This window comes from Phoxinus phoxinus (assembly GCF_949152265.1).
Source record: "Phoxinus phoxinus genome assembly, chromosome: 18".
NCBI classification, from domain to species: domain Eukaryota; kingdom Metazoa; phylum Chordata; class Actinopteri; order Cypriniformes; family Leuciscidae; genus Phoxinus; species Phoxinus phoxinus.
This window is the reverse complement of record NC_136893.1, coordinates 2,352,327-2,373,051: the sequence shown is the minus strand read 5'-3', so window position 1 is coordinate 2,373,051 and position 20,725 is coordinate 2,352,327. Positions and strand designations below refer to the sequence as shown.

Sequence of the window (20,725 nt, the reverse complement as noted above, 5' to 3'; positions counted from 1 at the left end):
TTTGTTTACTGTTTTAGAGAAATTTCTCTTTAGATGTTGAAGCGCCCAGGGGAACAGCCGCTGCACTTAACCCTGCAAACACTCATCAACCGCTTTCTTATATACCAGGAACCAGGAAGTGGCTTGCGATGCAAATCTCATTCGCCAATGTGCATTGGCTTGTTCTGTTATAACTCGATGGTGATTGGGCTCTCTGGCGAGATCTCTATACATCAGTATATATGTAACATCGAATGTGACTGACTGATAGCTCGAAACTGCATTTCATGGGGTGTTTAAAGTGTTGTGTTTGTATCTCTTTACCTTCTTCTCTCGACTCTCCTCCTCAATAGGAACAGTGTTGTGAGTCCTGTGTTCTCCTTCAGTGCAGAACAGACAAACACACGTCTGGTCATCTCTACAGAACAGCTCCAGAGGCTTCTCGTGTTTCTGGCATATGTAATCCTCCAGATTTTCCACAGCATTGATGAGTTTGTGTTTCTTTAGACGTGGGACTCTGAGATGAGGCTCCAGATGAGAGTCACAGTAAGAGCTTGGACACGTCAGGCAGGTCTTCACCGCTTTCTGCTTTCTTCCATCACAGATGTCACCATAGGCGTCGATTTCGGGGGGGACGGGGGGGACGCGTACCCACCAGATTTCGTCATGAGTCATTTTGTACCCACCACTTTTTAGGGTTGCTAGTAGGGCTGTAACGATACACCAAACCCACGATTCGGTTCGTATCACAATGGTTGACCCACGATTCAGTTCGTATCACGATTTTTGACCCATGATTCAGTTCGTATCACGATTTTTTGGGGGATTTAAAAATAAAATAAAAAGAAATTCGGTGCTGATGCATGACCCGTTCATGTAACATAGGCCTAATGGTGCGTTCACACCGGACGCGAATAGCGCGTCAGGCGCGAGTGATTTCAATGTTAACGCCGGTTTCACACTGCATGCGCTAGAAGAGCGTCAGCAGCGCATAAGCAGTGCGTACAGTGAGCGGAAGCAGGACACGCGCGTTTTGCTTCCACACTGGCAGCGTTTGACACGCGAAACTGAACCGCGGCGTGTGTAGCTACAGTCAGAGTAACCTACTCTATAATGGGTAATTTAATAAATTTGTTGTTTCTTGGAGAAAGGTTTTCTTCATTTAAACTTGTCAAAAAAAACTTAAAAACTTACCATCTGGACCAAGAGCCACTGCAACTTCCTCCCATGCCTTTTCCTTTGCCTGTGAGTCTTTATAAAGTATGTTTCTTGGATCATAAATAATTGAACGTTTCTCAACCTCCACAATGAGACGTGTGTCGTCCATAGTTCTATTTTCAGGTGCACTCAACCACGCCTGACACCATGTGCTTTTATTTGATTGTCAGCATGACATCCTTATGGCAATATATATATATATAATATGTATGTATGTGTGTGTGTGTGTATATACATTAAATTAAATTAATATATTAAATTAATCTGTAAACTGGCAGTATACATCGATTAAACTTGTTTTTTTGTTTTAAACAACAATTTTGTTTTGGACATTTAATTTTAAATTGATGAAGGTAATTTGATTGACTGTTTAAAACACAAGAGATCTCATCAATGTGCTTTTTGGGTGAAACTGCTGTGTGTTTTGGCCATGGAAAATGCATGGTCACTTTAATTCAGCGTAAGCGGCGCGTTAAAAATAGACTGGGCGCCGAAACTATCGCGGCACTGCTGTTCCTGCTCTGCTCCTGCTACGCGCTGCCGCGCCGCTTCTGCGTGCGGTGTGAAAGCACTCATTGAATAACATGGACGCCGAAAAAAATACGCGCAGCTCACGCGCCGCTGACGCTTGCGGTGTGAAACCGGCGTAAGTCAATGCAAAGACGCGTTACGCGCGCTATTCGCGTCCGGTGTGTAGGGACAGTGGCGCTGCCAATAAAGCACATAAAAGCTGCCTCAAACAACTGGCAAAAGTAATCTGAATATGTAAAATATAGCAAGGAGACATTTTTATTAATAAACAAGTGTTTTCTGTGTCGCTGCAAAGATCAAGTTGACGATGAACGCGGCAGAGAGTAAATGCACATTTCATACGGATAACATAGTTTTCTTTCGTTTTGAATTGTTATGTTTAAAAAGTATGATTTAAAGCGTTCTGTAGATAATAGATATATTTCTCAGGTCTGTGAGGCAAGTAGGCTGTGCTGAGTTTCGGTTCATTTATGAGACGAGCTCCAGTTCATGCGCAGGCGCCTCCGTGTCGTCGTGATATCTATGTAGTGGGGTAGAAGTTGAAGGACTACAAACTAGATGGACTACAAATCCCATGAGTTAAGATGCTATAAAGGGAAACCAAACGGTTTAGACTTCCTCTTTGAGGTACCATGTGTCAAGCAGGAAAAGTTGTTTGGTGTCTTTCAAGGCTGTGTAATGGCAGATGAAAAACCAAGTTGATTAATGAGCAGCATAGAACTGAATTGGGAAGGTAAGGGTTGTGACTTATGATGACTATAGTGAGTTTGTCTAGTTGTAACATGTTGGTATTTGTTTTCTGTTTTAGTGTTCGTATGGGAATGGTGTTGATTGGTGCCTCAGAGAATTAAGCAGATATATTTGAGAATACAGGTACCTTAATTGAATTATTTAATGGGGAGATTTGGTTTTAAGTTTCATTTTATATTTGTAATTTGTTTTAATGGTTTTAAGGTTTTTAATCTTTGTAAATATTTTATAGGGCAATCATTAATTTGTATTTCTTTGTTTTCTTTACAGCTGATGCATGATTGCCGTTTACTTTATTGAAAGCATTGGTGGCTTAATGTGTGTCTGAAGAGATTACGTTTAATGTTGAATTGGGTCTTGTGTATGGAAGTGGCAAAGTGATTTATTTAATTTGTGAGATTGTTTTGATGTTGTTTGTTTGTTTTGTTTTTGTTTTCGACCTGTGACTGACGGTGGGGTTCCCATTTTCTTGAATATGGTTTACTCTGTTAAGGTTTGGGGAATAGATTGTAGTGGTTTGATTTACTTTACAATTGTGGAGGTTGGAGTGAAATTGTGTTTGGTGAACTTGTGAGTGTGCACATCGTTTAAGAGCAAGTTCCATTGGATAGGATTGGGAACCCTGTTGTCTGTAATGGTTATAATTTAGTTTGTTTTCTCTCTTTGCCAGTTCTGATTACCCTAGGTGCTCATTCTGAATACTGTGAAATAAACTTTGTTATATTTGCAACAAAACACACTGTGGTTGTGGCCCTCTTGAGTTCTCCACATCTCTTGCGAGATGTTGGGGTTACAAATGGCGTAGTCGGCAGGATGTTTGGGCAGCACTGCAGTGTGTTTAAATTTTTTTTTCCTCTTCTTATCTTTTATTATGTGTTGAATGTTGATAGCCACTCTTTTGTGTCGGTATCTAATAGGTAATTGTATAAGTAAACGGCAATCGTGCAAGAAAAACTGTTGCAATGGAGCAGGAGTTAACAGAGTTGCGGGAGCAGATACGTAGTCTACGCGCTACGAATCAACAGTTAATGGAAGAACGTTCCGAATCCAACCCTGACACTAATCAACCTGTATCCAACCCTAATGCTCCACCTTCTGTGCCTTTCAGCAGGGTGATGTATGTTCCTCGGGAGCGGAAATGTCGCCGGTTCTTCGGGGACCTGGACTCTAATTTGAACATTGAGGACTGGATTGAGGAGGCTGAGGCCTGCATTGGGGATGGGAGCTGGACTGTACGAGAAAGGGTAGCGTTTCTGATGGATTATTTGGGAGGGGAAGCCAGAATGGAGATTAAACTCCGACCCGCAGCTGAACGCGAAACTCCTGAACTCATTTTTAAGGTGTTAAGAAGTATGTATGGTGCAAAACAAACATTTGTGCAGTTGCAGAAGGGGTTTTATGATCGAAAACAAAGAGAAGGTGAATCCCTTGTTGAATTTTCTCATGCACTTAAGTCTTTGATGGACTCCATTCTCGCAAGTCGTCCAGATGGTGTCCCAAATGCTGACCAAGTTCTCCGTGATCAGTTTGTGGAGTATGTTAATGATATAGCGCTTAAACGCGAACTCAAACGTTTTGTAAGACAAACTCCACACGGTACTTTACTTGATGTTCGAAGCGAAGCTATAAGATGGAATGAGGAAGGGAAGAGGGAAGTTATTCCCTCTGCTACTCAGTTGTGGTGTAATGTTGCTCAGGGTAGAGTAATTGAATCTCAGATGCATAAGGAATTTACTGAGTTAAAAGAAATCAAGGAGCTGTTAAAGCAACAACAAACTCAAATTGACGAGATTACTAAGCGTCTCAATTATCTTAAACCCTTGAGTAATGAACCCTCAACCGTTTTGACAAGGCAAAATACTTCTCGAAGGTGTCTACGCTGTAACAAACTGGGTCATATTGCCCGATATTGTAGACAACCATGGCCTGTTGAGTCTGGATCTGGGCCAGTTAGGGTGACAACAAGAGAAACGCTTGTGGAGGAGAATGATCAACCTACCTCCCCTGTTGCTTCTAGTCATACTACAGAAGTGGGCAGTGGAAGTTTAAAGACCTCTAGTCTTGTTTGTCCTACGGTGGTACAGCGTCTTATTGGCAAATGTCCTACTGTTACCATTCAAATGGGGAGTGTTCCTGTTTTATGTCTGCTGGATACTGGGTCAATGGTGACCACAATAACAGAGTCTTGTTTTGACCAACATTTTCGACAGCGAGCACCAGATGCTTTGAAGGATTGTGGTTGGCTTCAGCTAAAAGCTGCCAATGGTTTGGACATTCCCTATGTGGGATATTTTGAAACTGATGTTAACGTGTTGGGGAAAATTATATCTAAACAAGGTGTATTGGTTGTGAAAGACCCAGAAAACATCATGTCCAAGAAGAAAAAACTGGTCCCTGGCCTGTTGGGTATGAATATAATAGGGCAGTGTTATAATGAATTATTTGAAGAACACGGGTCAGCCTTATTTTCAGTTCCACAGGTTAAGCAGGCGGAATCAGGCTGGAAGGATGCATTGTTGCAGTGCCAGAAAACTAGTGATCCTTCTTGTCCTGGTTTCATTGGCCATGTACGAGTGCAAGCTAAGCATCCAGTGCAGATTCCAGCTGGAACAATGAGGTTAGTTACGTCTTACTGCCCCAAGAGTGTTTCAAATGTAGTTACTCTACTAGAACCTATGAGCAGTGATGGTAGTGGTGGATTACCTGCAGGAATTTTGATTTCTCCTGCATTGTTACAGTCTTCCCAAAATACAATCTGTGTACCCGTGGTTAATGTTGGCACAGAGACTGTATATTTACCTGAAAAGGCTATGTTGGGTAGTTTGGTTAGCGCTGAGGTGATTGATCAATCTGACCAAGAAATTTCCTTTGAAGAAAATTTGCAGGGTAATGTTAGTGAAATGGTTATTCAGTGCCAAATGTCAGCTTCCATTTCAAACCACAGTGAGCTGGGAAGGGTTGAGTTACCGGGGCTTTCAGAGTCAGAAAAGGAAGTAGTCAAGCACCTCTTGTATAAATATCAGGATGTTTTTGCTAAGGATGATGGTGACCTGGGTTGTACTAAATTAATAGAGCACCAAATCCCTTTGTTGAATGATGTCCCGGTGCGTCAGCGCCATCGCCGAATTCCCCCTAGTCAGTTTGAAGCAGTGAAAACTCACATTAAGCAACTGTTGGAGAGCCAGGTCATTAGGGAGAGTTGTAGCCCATATTCATCCCCAATTGTGCTGGTGAAGAAAAAGGATGGCTCCTTAAGAATGTGCGTAGATTATCGCCAGCTAAATGTGAAGACTCGGAAGGACGCTTATCCTCTTCCTAGGATTGAGGAGTCCTTAGACGCACTGACTGGAGCAAAGTGGTTTTCTACATTAGATTTAGCAAGTGGCTACAATCAGGTGCCAGTGGCTGAAGCTGATCGTCCTAAGACTGCCTTCTGTACTCCTTTCGGACTCTTTGAATTTCTCCGGATGCCTTTTGGGCTTTGCAATGGACCAAGTACTTTCCAACGGCTCATGGAGCGAATTTTTGGTGACCAAAGTTTTCAGTCCCTACTGCTCTATCTTGATGATGTGATTATTTTTTCAACAACAGTAGAACAGCATCTGCAGCGTTTGGAACTGGTACTGAGTCGTTTAAGACAGCAAAATTTAAAAGTCAAACTTAGTAAATGTTGTTTTTTTAGATCAGAAGTGCGTTACTTGGGACATGTAGTTTCCGCTGCAGGAGTTAGTACTGATCCAGATAAGACAGCTGCGGTGGCAAATTGGAAACGGCCACAGACTCTTCAAGAATTGAGGTCGTTTTTAGGCTTTGCTAGTTACTATCGACGATTTGTAAAAGGTTTTTCGTGTATTGCAAAGCCGTTGAATACTTTAGTAGCGGAGGTCATTCGGGATCAGAAAACCAAGCGGCCAAAAGTTGAGTTGGGGGATAAGTGGGTGGAAGCCTGTGAGAATGCATTCCAGTCCCTTAAGGTAGCTTTGACCAGTGCCCCTGTGCTGGCTTATGCTGATTTTAGCAAGCCATTCATTTTGGAGATCGACGCAAGCTTTCAGGGGTTGGGCGCCGTTTTGTCACAAGAACTAAAGGGCAAATGTCGACCAGTTGCTTTTGCAAGTAGAGGGTTGAGGCCATCAGAACGTAATATGCGAAATTATAGTTCAATGAAGTTGGAATTTGTGGCTCTAAAATGGGCCGTAGCTGAAAAATTCCGAGAGTATTTGCTGGGCAATAAGTGTACAGTATATACTGATAACAACCCTCTTAGTCATTTGCAGACAGCAAAGTTGGGGGCACTGGAACAAAGGTGGGTCAATCAACTCGCAGAATTTGACTTGGACATAAAATATAAGCCTGGACGCAATAATGGCAATGCTGATGCTTTGTCTAGACAAAGCGCCGCCCCTTTAGTGGGACTGGCTTCAATTGCAGTTGTGCCTGAACAGATACGGCAGTCCGTTTCTGATCATGTTCCAGTAGCAGCGGTAAATAGCATATCGGTCTTTCCTAGACCGCCGAAGGACAATTTGGGTGTGCTGCAGGAAGCTGACCCAGTTATAGGAAGGTTCATGGTTTACTGGGACCGTAAGCAGCCACCAACATCTCAAGAACGTATCCTTGAACGGTCAGAAGTCCTGGAGTTAGTTCGTCAGTGGGAGAAATTTGAGAAGGTAGATGGTGTCTTGTACCGACGATTTTGGCCACAAGAAGGTCATAAAGAAGTTCGACAGGTGGTGTTACCATCTGCCCTTAGGGAAGAGGTTCTCACCTGCCTTCATGATGACCATGGTCATCAGGGGATGGAGCGAACTGCAAGGTTAGTAAGGGCTCGGTGCTATTGGCCAGGGATGTATAGCTATGTGGAGGATTGGTGTAGGAAATGTCAGCGCTGTACCCTGTCAAAAGTAGTTAGACCGAAGGTGCGTACCTTCATGGGGCATTTGGTGGCTGATAGACCGCTAGATATTTTAGCAATTGATTTTACACTGCTGGACCCGTCATCTAATGGAATGGAAAATGTATTAATTATGACAGATGTGTTTTCAAAATTTACCCAGGCAATCCCTACTAAAGACCAGACTGCTAAGACAGTGGCTCGAGTACTGGTGGAACGGTGGTTTTATATGTTTGGTGTCCCACGACAGTTACATTCAGATCAGGGAAGGTGCTTTGAGAGCCGCTTGATTCAAGAACTTTGTCAAATTTATGGAATTACCAAGACTCATACTACCCCATATCGGCCACAGGGGAATGGTCAGTGTGAGCGGTTCAATAGAACCATGCACGATTTGCTGCGCACCCTTCCTGCTGAGAAAAAACACGATTGGCCGTCACATTTGTCTCAGGTGGTTTTTGCATATAATACCACAGAGCACCAGTCTACAGGCTATTGTCCTTATGTCTTGATGTTTGGACAAGAACCACATTTACTTGTAGATGTTATGTTAGGATTTGATGACTATGGTCAAACGAATTGTGATTGGATGGCGGACCATCGAGATAATCTGGAAAAGATTTTTAACTGTGCCCGAGCTCGTCTCCAAAAGGCTGCAGCTCAGCGTGCCCGTGCAAATGATGCAAAGGTGTGTCAGATGTCCTTACAGAAAGGCCAGCTGGTATATCAGAGAGCTCACGGTCACAAAGGTAGAAGTAAAATCCAGGATGCCTGGGATCCAACCACATACAGAATTGTCCGATGCCCTGAAGGTCAAGGGTCCGTATATTCTATTGTTCCAGTCGGTGGTGGTAAAGTGAAACACATCCACCGTAGTGAGCTGCGACCAGTTTATGTTCCATCAGATGGCCAAGCAGAATATCGGGGATTACCCCCTTTGAACAATGATTATGACGATTTTGGAGGGCTTATGGTGTCTGGTGAATTGCCTGGTGTAATTGAGGAGGATGAATGCATTATGCCCCCTTTAGCAGAAGAACATGGCCTTGATCGTGAGTTGATCTCAGAGCCATGTCAAGATGAACCGCCTTTGCAGCTAGAGGTGGGCCCATTGAGACGGACAGCACGGTCCACAGCGGGACAGCATAAAAATCCATATCACCTTCCTCAGTCGGCAGTGTGTAGAGAAATCCAGCTAAATGGTCATGCCTCTCTCCTTATGAGGGAGCTCCCCAAGGGTAAAAATACCCTGTTTTTTCGACCTTGGTCATAGAAATCCGATCGACGGGACGCCGATTTAAATTAAGCGGGGTGTATTGTAGTGGGGTAGAAGTTGAAGGACTACAAACTAGATGGACTACAAATCCCATGAGTTAAGATGCTATAAAGGGAAACCAAACGGTTTAGACTTCCTCTTTGAGGTACCATGTGTCAAGCAGGAAAAGTTGTTTGGTGTCTTTCAAGGCTGTGTAATGGCAGATGAAAAACCAAGTTGATTAATGAGCAGCATAGAACTGAATTGGGAAGGTAAGGGTTGTGACTTATGATGACTATAGTGAGTTTGTCTAGTTGTAACATGTTGGTATTTGTTTTCTGTTTTAGTGTTCGTATGGGAATGGTGTTGATTGGTGCCTCAGAGAATTAAGCAGATATATTTGAGAATACAGGTACCTTAATTGAATTATTTAATGGGGAGATTTGGTTTTAAGTTTCATTTTATATTTGTAATTTGTTTTAATGGTTTTAAGGTTTTTAATCTTTGTAAATATTTTATAGGGCAATCATTAATTTGTATTTCTTTGTTTTCTTTACAGCTGATGCATGATTGCCGTTTACTTTATTGAAAGCATTGGTGGCTTAATGTGTGTCTGAAGAGATTACGTTTAATGTTGAATTGGGTCTTGTGTATGGAAGTGGCAAAGTGATTTATTTAATTTGTGAGATTGTTTTGATGTTGTTTGTTTGTTTTGTTTTTGTTTTCGACCTGTGACTGACGGTGGGGTTCCCATTTTCTTGAATATGGTTTACTCTGTTAAGGTTTGGGGAATAGATTGTAGTGGTTTGATTTACTTTACAATTGTGGAGGTTGGAGTGAAATTGTGTTTGGTGAACTTGTGAGTGTGCACATCGTTTAAGAGCAAGTTCCATTGGATAGGATTGGGAACCCTGTTGTCTGTAATGGTTATAATTTAGTTTGTTTTCTCTCTTTGCCAGTTCTGATTACCCTAGGTGCTCATTCTGAATACTGTGAAATAAACTTTGTTATATTTGCAACAAAACACACTGTGGTTGTGGCCCTCTTGAGTTCTCCACATCTCTTGCGAGATGTTGGGGTTACATCTAGGCTATTATCTGCTTTACTTATTATTTATTAAATCCAGGCAATTGGTTGATGAAACATTGATTAAAATTAAGATACAATTAATACAAAACGAAATTAACTTTAAAGAAAGGCTTTGTGCTTTTTGATTGAGGTCTGTGAAAGTTTTAAAGCATCTTTTAGTGCCGATTTCAGAGCGGTCACGTCCGTAACATTGTTTTTTCCTCATAAATGCGAACTAAATAAAAGTATTAATAAAATTAATATTTTATTTTCTGTGGAGCTCGTTTTATTTTTTTCTCACGTTTATATTAATTTCTGCTTAAATAATGAGTGTATGGAGGAATATAGCTTATTCCGCGCTCAAGCGCATGCATAAATCTTGCCGCAAAGCACCGGCAAAAGCAGGCTAATGATAGGCTATATGTCTGAAAAATAATGAGGCATTTTTATTGTTTATTAATAAAATATATATTTCTAAATAAGTGTCGGCTCCAAACATATCTAGATACATCTCCACTGTAAAGTGGATGCGCCTTTAAATGCACCTTTCATATGGATTACTGCCTAATCAGCCGGTATTTGCTTTCGATTCAAATTTTTTCGTTTAAAAGTGGATATTTCGAGCTTTAAATAGAAATATTCATCACGTTTTTGAGGCTATAGGCTACACTGCATTTCAGTTCATTATTGAGACGCGCTCTAGTTCACGCCATGGAGATAATTAGGCTATAGCGCGCCCTGTTTGTTTTATTTTATTTTACAAAAGCAAAACGTTTTCTTGTAATTGTGAGTTTACCCAAATAAAAGTAGGCTACTTGCGACTGATGCGTTATTCCTTTTGGACCTCAAAAAAGATTGAGTATTTAAAGTTGTTTCCTCTGTTGATAGGAAAATGCAAGTGTTCGCGCCGACGCATGCCATGCAGTGCGCGCTACATACTCCGCACACACACTTTGGATATGCACCTAATATCCATATAGGCTAATAGCGAACATTTATCTAGGTTAAAGTTAGAGCGAGCTGCCATGCCAGATGGATAAGTCCTTTTCATGCACCAGTTTGAAAAATGTAAAAGCATAAAGCGTAGCGAGGGGCCCCACTGATGTTGCTGCGTCTTTATATTAATATTTCTGATTGTTTAAATGATCAGCCCTCGTGGGCCCCCTTAAAATGCGGGGCCCGAGGCAATTGCCATACTAGGTTTTTGTGAAACGCCGCCACTGCATAGGCTAGTAGCTTGCAGAGCTTACATTATAAGCTTCAGGACAGTCTTTCAAAACATGACCTAAGCGAAAGATAAAAAAAAAAATGAATGCGTCATTGTACCCAGCACTTCTGAAAATGCACTTCCGAATGCGTCTCTGTCCCCAGCACATTTCAAACCAAACTGACGCCCATGGATGTCACAGAACACCTCAGATTCTCCTAGATTGAGCTTCTCCTTAAAGTGTTGCACAACCTCTCTTTGTATTGTATTAAGTGTTGTATTAATCTTGAGATCAGGTCTTTTGCTGAATTTTTCTTTACAGAGTGGACAGAAGCAGGTCTGTGTGTTCGTCCAGCACTCGCTCAGGCAGGTTCTGCAGAAGTTGTGTCCACATGGAGTGGTGACTGGATCAGTGAACTCTTCCAGACAGATGGAGCACTGGAGCTCCTCATTTAGTGCTGGACCTCTAGAGGATGCCATGGCTGAAAAGATAAGTAATGTCAATATATCTTCTACATTGCTGAAGAGAGCAATTTTGATAATTGTACTGAGTAAATTAAGCTATGTATGTTGCATGTTAAATACCTGTAGAAAAAAACCTAAAGAAACTAAATACAGAAACTAAACTAGGAAAACTAGAAACTAGAAGCCATAGTACAGCAAATGTAACAGGTTTTTACAACATTTTAATACCATCATAAGATTTATAAAAGACAACACAGAAAATGAGTGGAACTATAATTTTTCAAACAAATAACTTACTAAATAAACATCTGTAAACACCGTGTCATTTCTGTTTAATACAGTTTTCACTTTTCACTGAACTTTGTTTATTCTGTCTGCAGTTCAAGTACTTCCTGATTCTGATATGTTACACGAACACAGACTTTAATTTTACAAACGTTCCTATACTGCGTCATGTTATTAAACTAGAGAACTTACATGTCCATCGCTTACCTGTGAGTGAATATCAGATTTGATCGTTAATGTCAGAGTTTCGGAAAATAAATGTTGTTTGAAGAAGCTTCCAGTTCATCTGTTCAGTTTCACTTTCACTGAAGTCGTTACACACATACAGTGACGTCATGTAGCTCCGCCCATAATCATAAACATGAAACGGTTCCTAATCCTTCAATGCTGAGTGAGTAAACAGTGTAAGAAACTTTTAAAATATATGTGTAGTTTTGTTTAGTTCCTTCATTTTTGAAGAGAGCAGTGGCAAATGTCAAGTTACCACATACAATTGAAGTTTGTTTGAAAATGCACACACTCAATATTTTTAAAAGTTTTGAGGAAATAGCATTAAAGAAAAGTCCTTAACTTTTTTCTGTTCAAAATGTACAAAATTTGTACAATGAGCGAGTTCATCATGAATCCATTTTCCAATCCGTGGTTTTGTCTTATCCTGAACCACTATTGTACTCCTATAATAAGTGTTTACATTGGGACTATTTTACACTGGTTCGGATCGCTGCCGCTGCGGAGTAGCCCAGGACCTGCGTGACTCGTCATAGACGTACACAGAGAGAAGTAGTTCCGGCTACTATGTTCTTCCGAAAGACGCATTATTCAGTTAATAAACGCAAGTTTATTATCGCTCGCTGTAGCGCCAAAAATAAAGCCTCACATTGATAAACTAAAGCCTCTCAAATAACATGCAAGTATTGACGTCCCAGACAGCAGTCATTTAGTAATAGCCTATATTCATTCTTTTTTTACCTACACATCAGTGTGAATAGGCCTACTGATAATTTTGTTATTGCATTTCAAATAGGGCCAATTAATAGGCTACTCCTAGGCTTATGTTTTTAAATTACAAAGGGCCTACTGATGTTTTTGTTATTGTATTTTCAATATTATAGGCTATTATTTGTGCATAAACATATCTGGTTATAGTAGCTAAACATACCGTTTGTTTGAAAAGAATATATTTTGTCATCCTTTCTGTAAGCTTACAAGAGCGATGATATCATTAAACGTGAAGGGGGGCCCCAAAATATTTTCTTGGGAAAAAGGGGGTCTCAGACAAAAAAAGGTTGGGAACCACTGGTATAGAGTATATGTGACATAGAGTATGTGTTACAGCATACAGTATAGTATAGAGTATGTACATAGAGTATGTGTTACAGCATACAGTATAGTATAGAGTATGTACATAGAGTATGTGTTATAGCATAGTCTCTATGGGACTGACAGGAAGAACGAAAGACCCGGCCGAACCCGAAGACTCGAGATGAACTGATCATTTCTGTTTCCGGTACAGAACCTCGGTAGTCCCGAGTCATATTAAAGATTCGTTCATGAACGACACATCGCTACTATACATTTATTTTTTGCACTTGTATCACATATTCATTTTCTTAATAATTTGAAGTAAAGACTTCTTGATTGTGGTTAGTGCAAATTCTTTTTTGGTTTTTATTTACATAATAAAACAGCACATCCATAGTTCATCTTTTCAGACTTAAGTTATTTTGTCCGTTTCATCCGACAGTAGTGATGATCAGTGGGTTTGAGTTTTTACCTTCATCATTAAAGCGTGGGTTGAAATATGGATAGAGTTTGTCAGTGAAAGTCTGACCAGTGAAAGAGTGGATATGAGATCTGGACTCCACGTCATAAAAAGAGACCAGACCCTCCTCATAATCCACAAACATACCAACCTTCTCAGGTTTCACTCTCAGAGGTAAAGAGACATGTGGATCATCAAAAACAACATATTTATCCTCATTCATCAGAATCAGAGTCCAGACTCCATCCTCAGGTCTCAGTGTGATCTTCCCCTTCCTGTTAATGGATTCTCTGATCACTCCTAAACACCACTGAGTCTTTCCCTTCACCTGCACCTCATAGTAAAATCTCCCTGAACTGAATCCCTGATTTGCCAGAACACACAAACTCTTATCAAATCTCTTTGGGTTTTCTGGGACGTCCTGCCAAATGTCTCCATCACTGACTTGTTTTCCATCATCAGACAGGATGAGATGTGGATTCGCTGTATCAGGATCCAGAGTCACATCCACTGAGAGAGATCAGACATTATCAGTCAACTTCAGAACAAACATTTTCAGATGTACACTATATAATACAGATTATAAACAAAGTATTGCAAGTGTATTGAAGAAAATGGTGTCAGTCACACTGTACCTGCAAACTTTTGCACAAACTTCAACCCTGTGGACACAGATGACAATATAATGATGAATTATTTATAGCAATAATTTCATGTTAACAGTGAGTTTCTCTCTATTAGCAGCATCAGTGGCATGAGAACATCTCACTAATAAAACCAAGAGATACATTTTCCTAATTTTTTAAGGAAAATTTGAGGAACCGATTAAGCTGATTAAATTAAGGAAAGAAGGCTTTATTAAGATAATTAGTTAAATCATGCAGTTTTATTTAGAGACACCATAATTAGTTCCCATCATGCTTTATAAATATCGGAATTAAGTGTTATTTTATGTGTTTTTGAGAGAAGGGAAACATCTGCACGTTGACTGTGACTGTGTGTGGAAACGAAGCTTCAGACGTCACAGATCACGTGGTTATGGCGAAACTAATCAAGCTCCGATACACTGCTTCAATGTGAGACGGTTCGTTTTTTTTGATACAAGCTTCGAAGCATCGGTGCCGAACGTCACATCACTGGATTACTCTTTTGCCCGTGTTGTGTGTCTGCATGGACTGTGCCTGTGTTTGACCCTGCCTGTCCTGGATTACGTCTTTGGATTTCCCTGTTCAATAAATACTGCATTTGGATCCTCGTCTCGGAGCAGTTCGTGACAGTAATGATGACATTGCAAGTTTAAGTTATGATTATATTTTTCAAACATTGTGATCTTTTGCAGACTGAGACAAAATAATTGTGGTGATCTCAAAATCCTTGAAAAATGTAATTTCAAAAAAGTTAATAACAAAAAAATAATCTATACACTGTATTTGATATTCACATACCAGTTTGACTGATTTTTTCATTTAGAGTCTCATCATGAGTTTTCTTCAGTTCAGTCAGAGCTCTAAACAGAGAGTTCACATTCACATCAGAGTCAATCCTGATCTCAGTCCAGTTCTTGGTGTGTGGACGAGTGTACAGGGATGAGCTCATCTACAGCAGGAGAGAGAAGACTGGTAAATATGATCATTATTTTTAAAGCAGTTCAATATGCTTTACACACGAGCTTTCTAACACAGTTGAGGCAAAACCTCTGTATGGATATGGATGATATCACTATACTTCCTCTAGTTGATTGATTACATGAAGAATTGCTTATATTTTCTGTATTAAAACATTTCGGAAATATTTAAATATGCAAATGAAGCATTGTCTAATTGAATATGCACTGATTTGATTAAATATCCAGAACAGAAATCTAAATATTAAAATATTGAATAAAGCCAGGTTCAACGTTCTTGTTTGATTTTGTTGACATATTAAGAGTTAAAGGTTTTTACTGAGGGGATTTTGGATTTCAATCTTTTTTTTCACACCATAAATCAGAAGGGGAAAAAACAGACAGAATTTTTTTTTTTCATCATGTTTGTAGGAATAAGATGTTGTATAAATCAGGTGAATGATGTATTAAGAAACCCCTTAGTAAACACCTTCAGAATATAGACAGGAATAAAACTAAAGTGTGGTGTGTGTAAAGCTGCAGACGTGGAGGTTTCTGACTGAGGGCTATTTTAGTTTACTGAAAACACACACACACACACACTTTTCCCTGTTTCCCCCATAATCCAAAGACGGCAACATTTCTAATTTTTCATTTAGTGTAACTTGATGTCCTAAAATTACTGAAACTGCAACTGAAATAAAAACTATAAACATTTAAAGCATAAATTTTATACAAATGTCAAAAAACAACAAAATGATTAACTTGACCTAAAATGGAAAATACAAAAATATTATATAAAATAATTAGTTACCAATGAGACTAACTAGAATGTAATTAAGAGTAAGGCCCTGTTTACACGAGAACGCTCGCGGGTGAAAACGTAAAAATATTTTATCGGATGTTTACACGGTGACGGCATTTTTGGGGCTTAAAAACGCAAAAAAGTGAAACCACCCTCCAGAGTGGAAATCTTAAAAACGCTCCACCGTCGCGTTCCCGTCTAAAGGGTAAAAACGCGAAAGTCTGCAAGACAGTGAAGGCGTCGCGTACGCGTTTACGTCACAGGCATGCGCCAGTACAGGAAAATAACAAAACATTATCAAACTAAAATATAGCATTAATTTCATTGACAAAAAAATAATAAAAAATTCTGTCATTTTTTAGCGACACGAAGAGCAGCGAGGGTTAAAGCAGCAGCTTTACCGTATTAAACATTAAAAACTGTGTCAGCGTCTCTTTCACTGTCAGTGCTTCACATCGCCACCTAGCCGTCTGGAGTGCACACTACATCCAATCTCACACACTTTTGCGTCACCATATGCACGCAGATTTCCCCCCCATTACGCTCGTCTAAACGCAGAATAAAAAGTGATAACGCAACGCCACTTTTGCGTTTTCTCTTCAGATCGTTTCCGTGTAAACACAGCCTCAAGTACAAGTTTTTAAAAACGGTCTCCGTGTAAATGATAAAAACGCAAATCTCTGAAGACGATGACGTCATGCACATGCGTATTATGTGTTCAGTCTATTGTGTTTCATCGCCATCTAATGGCCTGGCAGCAGAATACAGGGTTTTATATTTTATCCCTTCGCTTCAATCAGAATGATTACATGAAAAATACAATGTTCTGTCAATGCAAGTGGATTTACAGTCATGTTTGGTATCATTTGAATGTCTCAGTGTGATTGGTACAATGGTCTCAAGTCCAGAGAAAAAGACCAAAAGCTACAAGTTACAGAGTTTAGAGAGTAATACTTTAGTTACTGTCGAGGGAGAGGGATTTACCAGTGTCTTTCATCCAAATCACCTTCTCTCCTCAATAAGGTGTAAACTACACAAATCTGGGATCTTGATTAATGCAAACTCCAATTGTTAGTTCATGCCATTTGGAGGATGTTTTGTCTCGGTCTGAGTATTTATAGAAATGTTGGACTCAGGGTGAATCTGTAGTCTGATCAGCCCGTAATGCTGAAGGTCTTTTATACATAATGAACTTTATATTTCAACCAAATTGTTGTGGCAAAAATTCATCAAACAAACATCACTGCGTAAGGGAGAATTATACCTTACCCAGAGATATGTTGTTCGGAGCCACCTGAGTTCTTTGATTCCAGTGGTCGATCCCCCCGGGGCTCTGACATCGGCCAGCCTCTCTCTCTCAAGTTTACGAGGTAGAGCTGGAACTTACTCAGTCCAGGTGGCCAAACACCGTCCGATCTCAGGTCCAGGAGGCACGTCCAAGGAATCCCACTATTCTGACACCACATCTCAGACACGGTTTTAATTATTCTTATTTCTTTTGATTATTTTAATTTCTTCTATGTAAAGCACTTTAAATTACCACTGTTTAGCTTTGCATTTACTAAATGAGCACTGTGCCACTGTTCGTCCGACTGTTTGCACTGTATTTTATTTTCTAAACTGTTTTAATTATTCTTATTTCTTTTATTATCTATGTAATTATCTTAATCTCTTCTATGTAAAGCACTTTGAATTACCACTGTGTATGAAATGTGCTATATAAATAAACTTGCCTTGCCTTGCCTTGCCTATTTCATGTCAGGAATGCATATTTGACTCTTTATTTCTGAGCATTTTGTATTGTTTTGTATTTATTATCTTCGACATAATTATGTAATTGGCATTATAGATTTACCTGATATTATTGAATCTACTCGATTATGTGGTATCCATGTTTCCGCTAATCTGTGTCCAGGGTTGATTACATACTAGATCTCAGGTTAGATTAAGCATGCAGCACATCAGGCGAGATACTAGATGTCGGACTAACTGCTTGACTTTAGTTAAGTTGTTATATAGTTGCATTCACTATATTACTTCATAGAATTAGCCATAACCTCTGGTTATTATTTATTTTGAAAAATAATTAATAATTAAAATAATGGCAAGCATGGGCGGCCTATTAAATATTATTAGTCATAACCTCTGCTCCGACTAATGATCAGACTGGCGAGTTTGTGACCGTGAGATTCAAGTTAACGGCCGGCGTGAGACTCTGAGCAACATTACAATCCGTATTAACAAGTACAATCTAGAGGAAAGAGTTAAATAACATAATAAAATATCTAGATAAATTACCAATAATCTATAGGAATTCCAAGCTAAATTCAAGGTCAAGATAAAATTGAGTCAGATAAAAGTGTAATTGAAATTAAATCACTCTGCGCACTGAAAAGACAGAACACACAGGAGACCTTCAGCCACACCATTGGATATCATCGTTGGGTCAATTGGGTGGACCTTAAAGAACAGCGAGTTTGTCCTGTAATATTGTACATAATGACAGTTGTTCACAGACCTGTACGAGACGTAGATGATCTTCAGTGTGTGAGAGCTGCTCCAGCTCAGTGTTTCTCCTCTTCAGCTCAGTGATCTCCTGATGCAGATCTTTAATGAGATCTTCAGCCTGTTTCTCTGCTGCTTTCTGCTGTTCCTCCATCATCTTCAGCAGATCAGACTGACATCTCTCAATGGAGCGGATCAGATCAGTGAAGATCTCAACACTGGAGGATTTCTCTTCCTCTGTGTTTCTCTGATGAATGAGAACAGTTATATTTGTTAATCTATTCCGTATTCACATATTATTTACAGGGATAGTTCACCCCACAATTAAAATTCTATCATCTTTAATTAACCTTATGTCACTTAAAATGTGTGACACAAAATAAATGTTTTGCTGCTCTTGAGGACTAGCTGTTGAAGAACTCCAATACAACTCAACGCAGCAGATTTGTGCTCTGTGGGAAAAATCATGTGTTTGGAGCAACATGAAGGTTACTAGATGATGGCAGATGCCTTTATTAAATAGATTGAACTATTATGATGCATATCTTTTTTTTATGTCTTTTTTGCTAGGATAGTTAGAGAGTGAACAGAAAGTGAGAGAGGGATCGGAAACGACCATGAGTCAGGATATGAACTCGGGTTGATCGAAGCACAAACCTTGCTCAGCTCTACTGAGTGTTGGATCTCTTGAATCTTCTTCTTTCTGTCCTGGATCATCTGATGAATGTCTATCTGTGTCTGAACCAGCTGATTCTACATACAAAGAAAAACATAGAAACATTTATCACTGGATATAGCTTTCCATCTTCTTACAGTCTTATTTTTTTACCATTTAAAGATCAAATGAATTCAAAAATTATAGTTTGAATCTTTTAGTCCATGTCTGACTGGTTTGATCTTTATCAGATGTCATGAAAGACTATTGGATTTAGCTGTTTTTTTAAATAAAAAGGGACAGGTTCTTCAACATGTCAAGACACAGGAAAGAAAATGTCTAGGTTACTAATGTAACCCCCCATTCCCTGAAGGAAGGAACTGAGACGTTACGTTGGACTGAACTGATGTAATGCGATCTCAGATTAGAGCCCAATCACCTTTGAGTGGTAACAGAACACGCCAATGTGAAATTTGCATTGGGTATATAAGGCAGTGTGCAAACTCTGACATTAAGTTTTCTGCTGAGGAGATGAGACGGGGTCCCAGACGTTTCTGCGGAGCTACAGGTGTTGTGTACAGGCATCTAGGTTACATTAGTAACCTAGACCTTCCCTATCAGTCAGTCATGTTCGACATAACGCCGAACTGAACTAACAAATTGGGAGGTGGAGTCAATACCGTTACAAAGATCGCAGAGTGGACTCTGCCGAGTGAAAGGCACGGGATCGCCAACAGGGAAGCCATACTGTGGAAGAATGCACATATGGGATCCTCTAGGAGGGGAACCACAACATATAGGCATCTAGTCTAGTACAGGGGCTGACCAACCGGGCATACACACAAGTACTAGACCTGGCGTCAGATTACTCGGCCGCATTTGACTGCCGAGGATGCTGGAGGAACTCGCCTGAGGGCAGAGGTGCTCGTATCTCATCCTTAGAGGGGAATGGCACAGCAAGCGAGACACAGAGCCAGCCTATCCTCATATTACCTGTTTGTACCCAACACATGGGAAGAAACCAGCTCCATTTAGGTGTTGCCCAGCCTGCAGCTCTGCATATGTCTGCCAGACAGGTGCCGTGCGCCAACGCCTAGGAGGAAGCAACTCGTCGAGTGAATGAAGTCCACCACCTGGTCTCTGAAAGGAGTGGTGGGAACTGTGGGAACGTTTCCAGGCAGGGACTTGATTTCCAGGCACGCTTCGTTGACCGAAATGGCCTACAGGTCCCCCTGCCTCTTAATGGATGTGAAAAGAGTCAGGAGCACTGTCTTCAGAGACAGAATCTTGACCTTTACTGACTGCAAGGGCTCAAAGGGTGCTCTCAGTAGGGCCGTTAAGACCAGAGAGAAGTCCCAAGAGGGGATGAGGCATGGCTGAGGAGGAATCAACCTCCTGGCGCCTCTTAGGAACTGATGACCAAGTCGTGTTTCCTCAGAGACTTACCGTCTACTGCGTTGTGATGTGCTGCGATTGCGTCAACATACAAGTCAAGTCAGATTCATTTATATAGCGCTTTTAACAATATGAATTGTTTCAAAACAGCTTTACAGTGATAATAGGAAATTATAGTAACAGAGATTGTTTTGGCTTTACAGCAGACCTAGGAAAAAGTTATTGTCCAGCTAAAGTCACTTCCGTTGCGAAGATCATTAGGTATTAACTAAGGGCCCGATTACACGACACCGTTCTAACAGAAAAACCTCAACGCCCTTCGGCCGCCCATCCGCACAAAACAGTGCC

General features: G+C 40.3%; 1 protein-coding gene across 1 annotated transcript in view; it reads right to left on the bottom strand.

Moving 5' to 3' along the window:
* The window catches only part of LOC306985998 (uncharacterized protein), a 49,599-nt gene that overhangs the window by 20,559 nt on the left and 8,315 nt on the right, over positions 1-20,725 (bottom strand). The window contains exons 3-8 of the mRNA XM_079588830.1: positions 18,985-19,080; positions 18,341-18,574; positions 14,860-15,010; positions 14,050-14,076; positions 13,395-13,924; positions 304-747 (exon numbers count right to left, since the gene is read on the bottom strand). Coding sequence (XP_079444956.1) covers positions 304-747; positions 13,395-13,924; positions 14,050-14,076; positions 14,860-15,010; positions 18,341-18,574; positions 18,985-19,080 — 1,482 coding nt within the window. The remainder of the gene's footprint in view (positions 1-303; positions 748-13,394; positions 13,925-14,049; positions 14,077-14,859; positions 15,011-18,340; positions 18,575-18,984; positions 19,081-20,725) is intronic.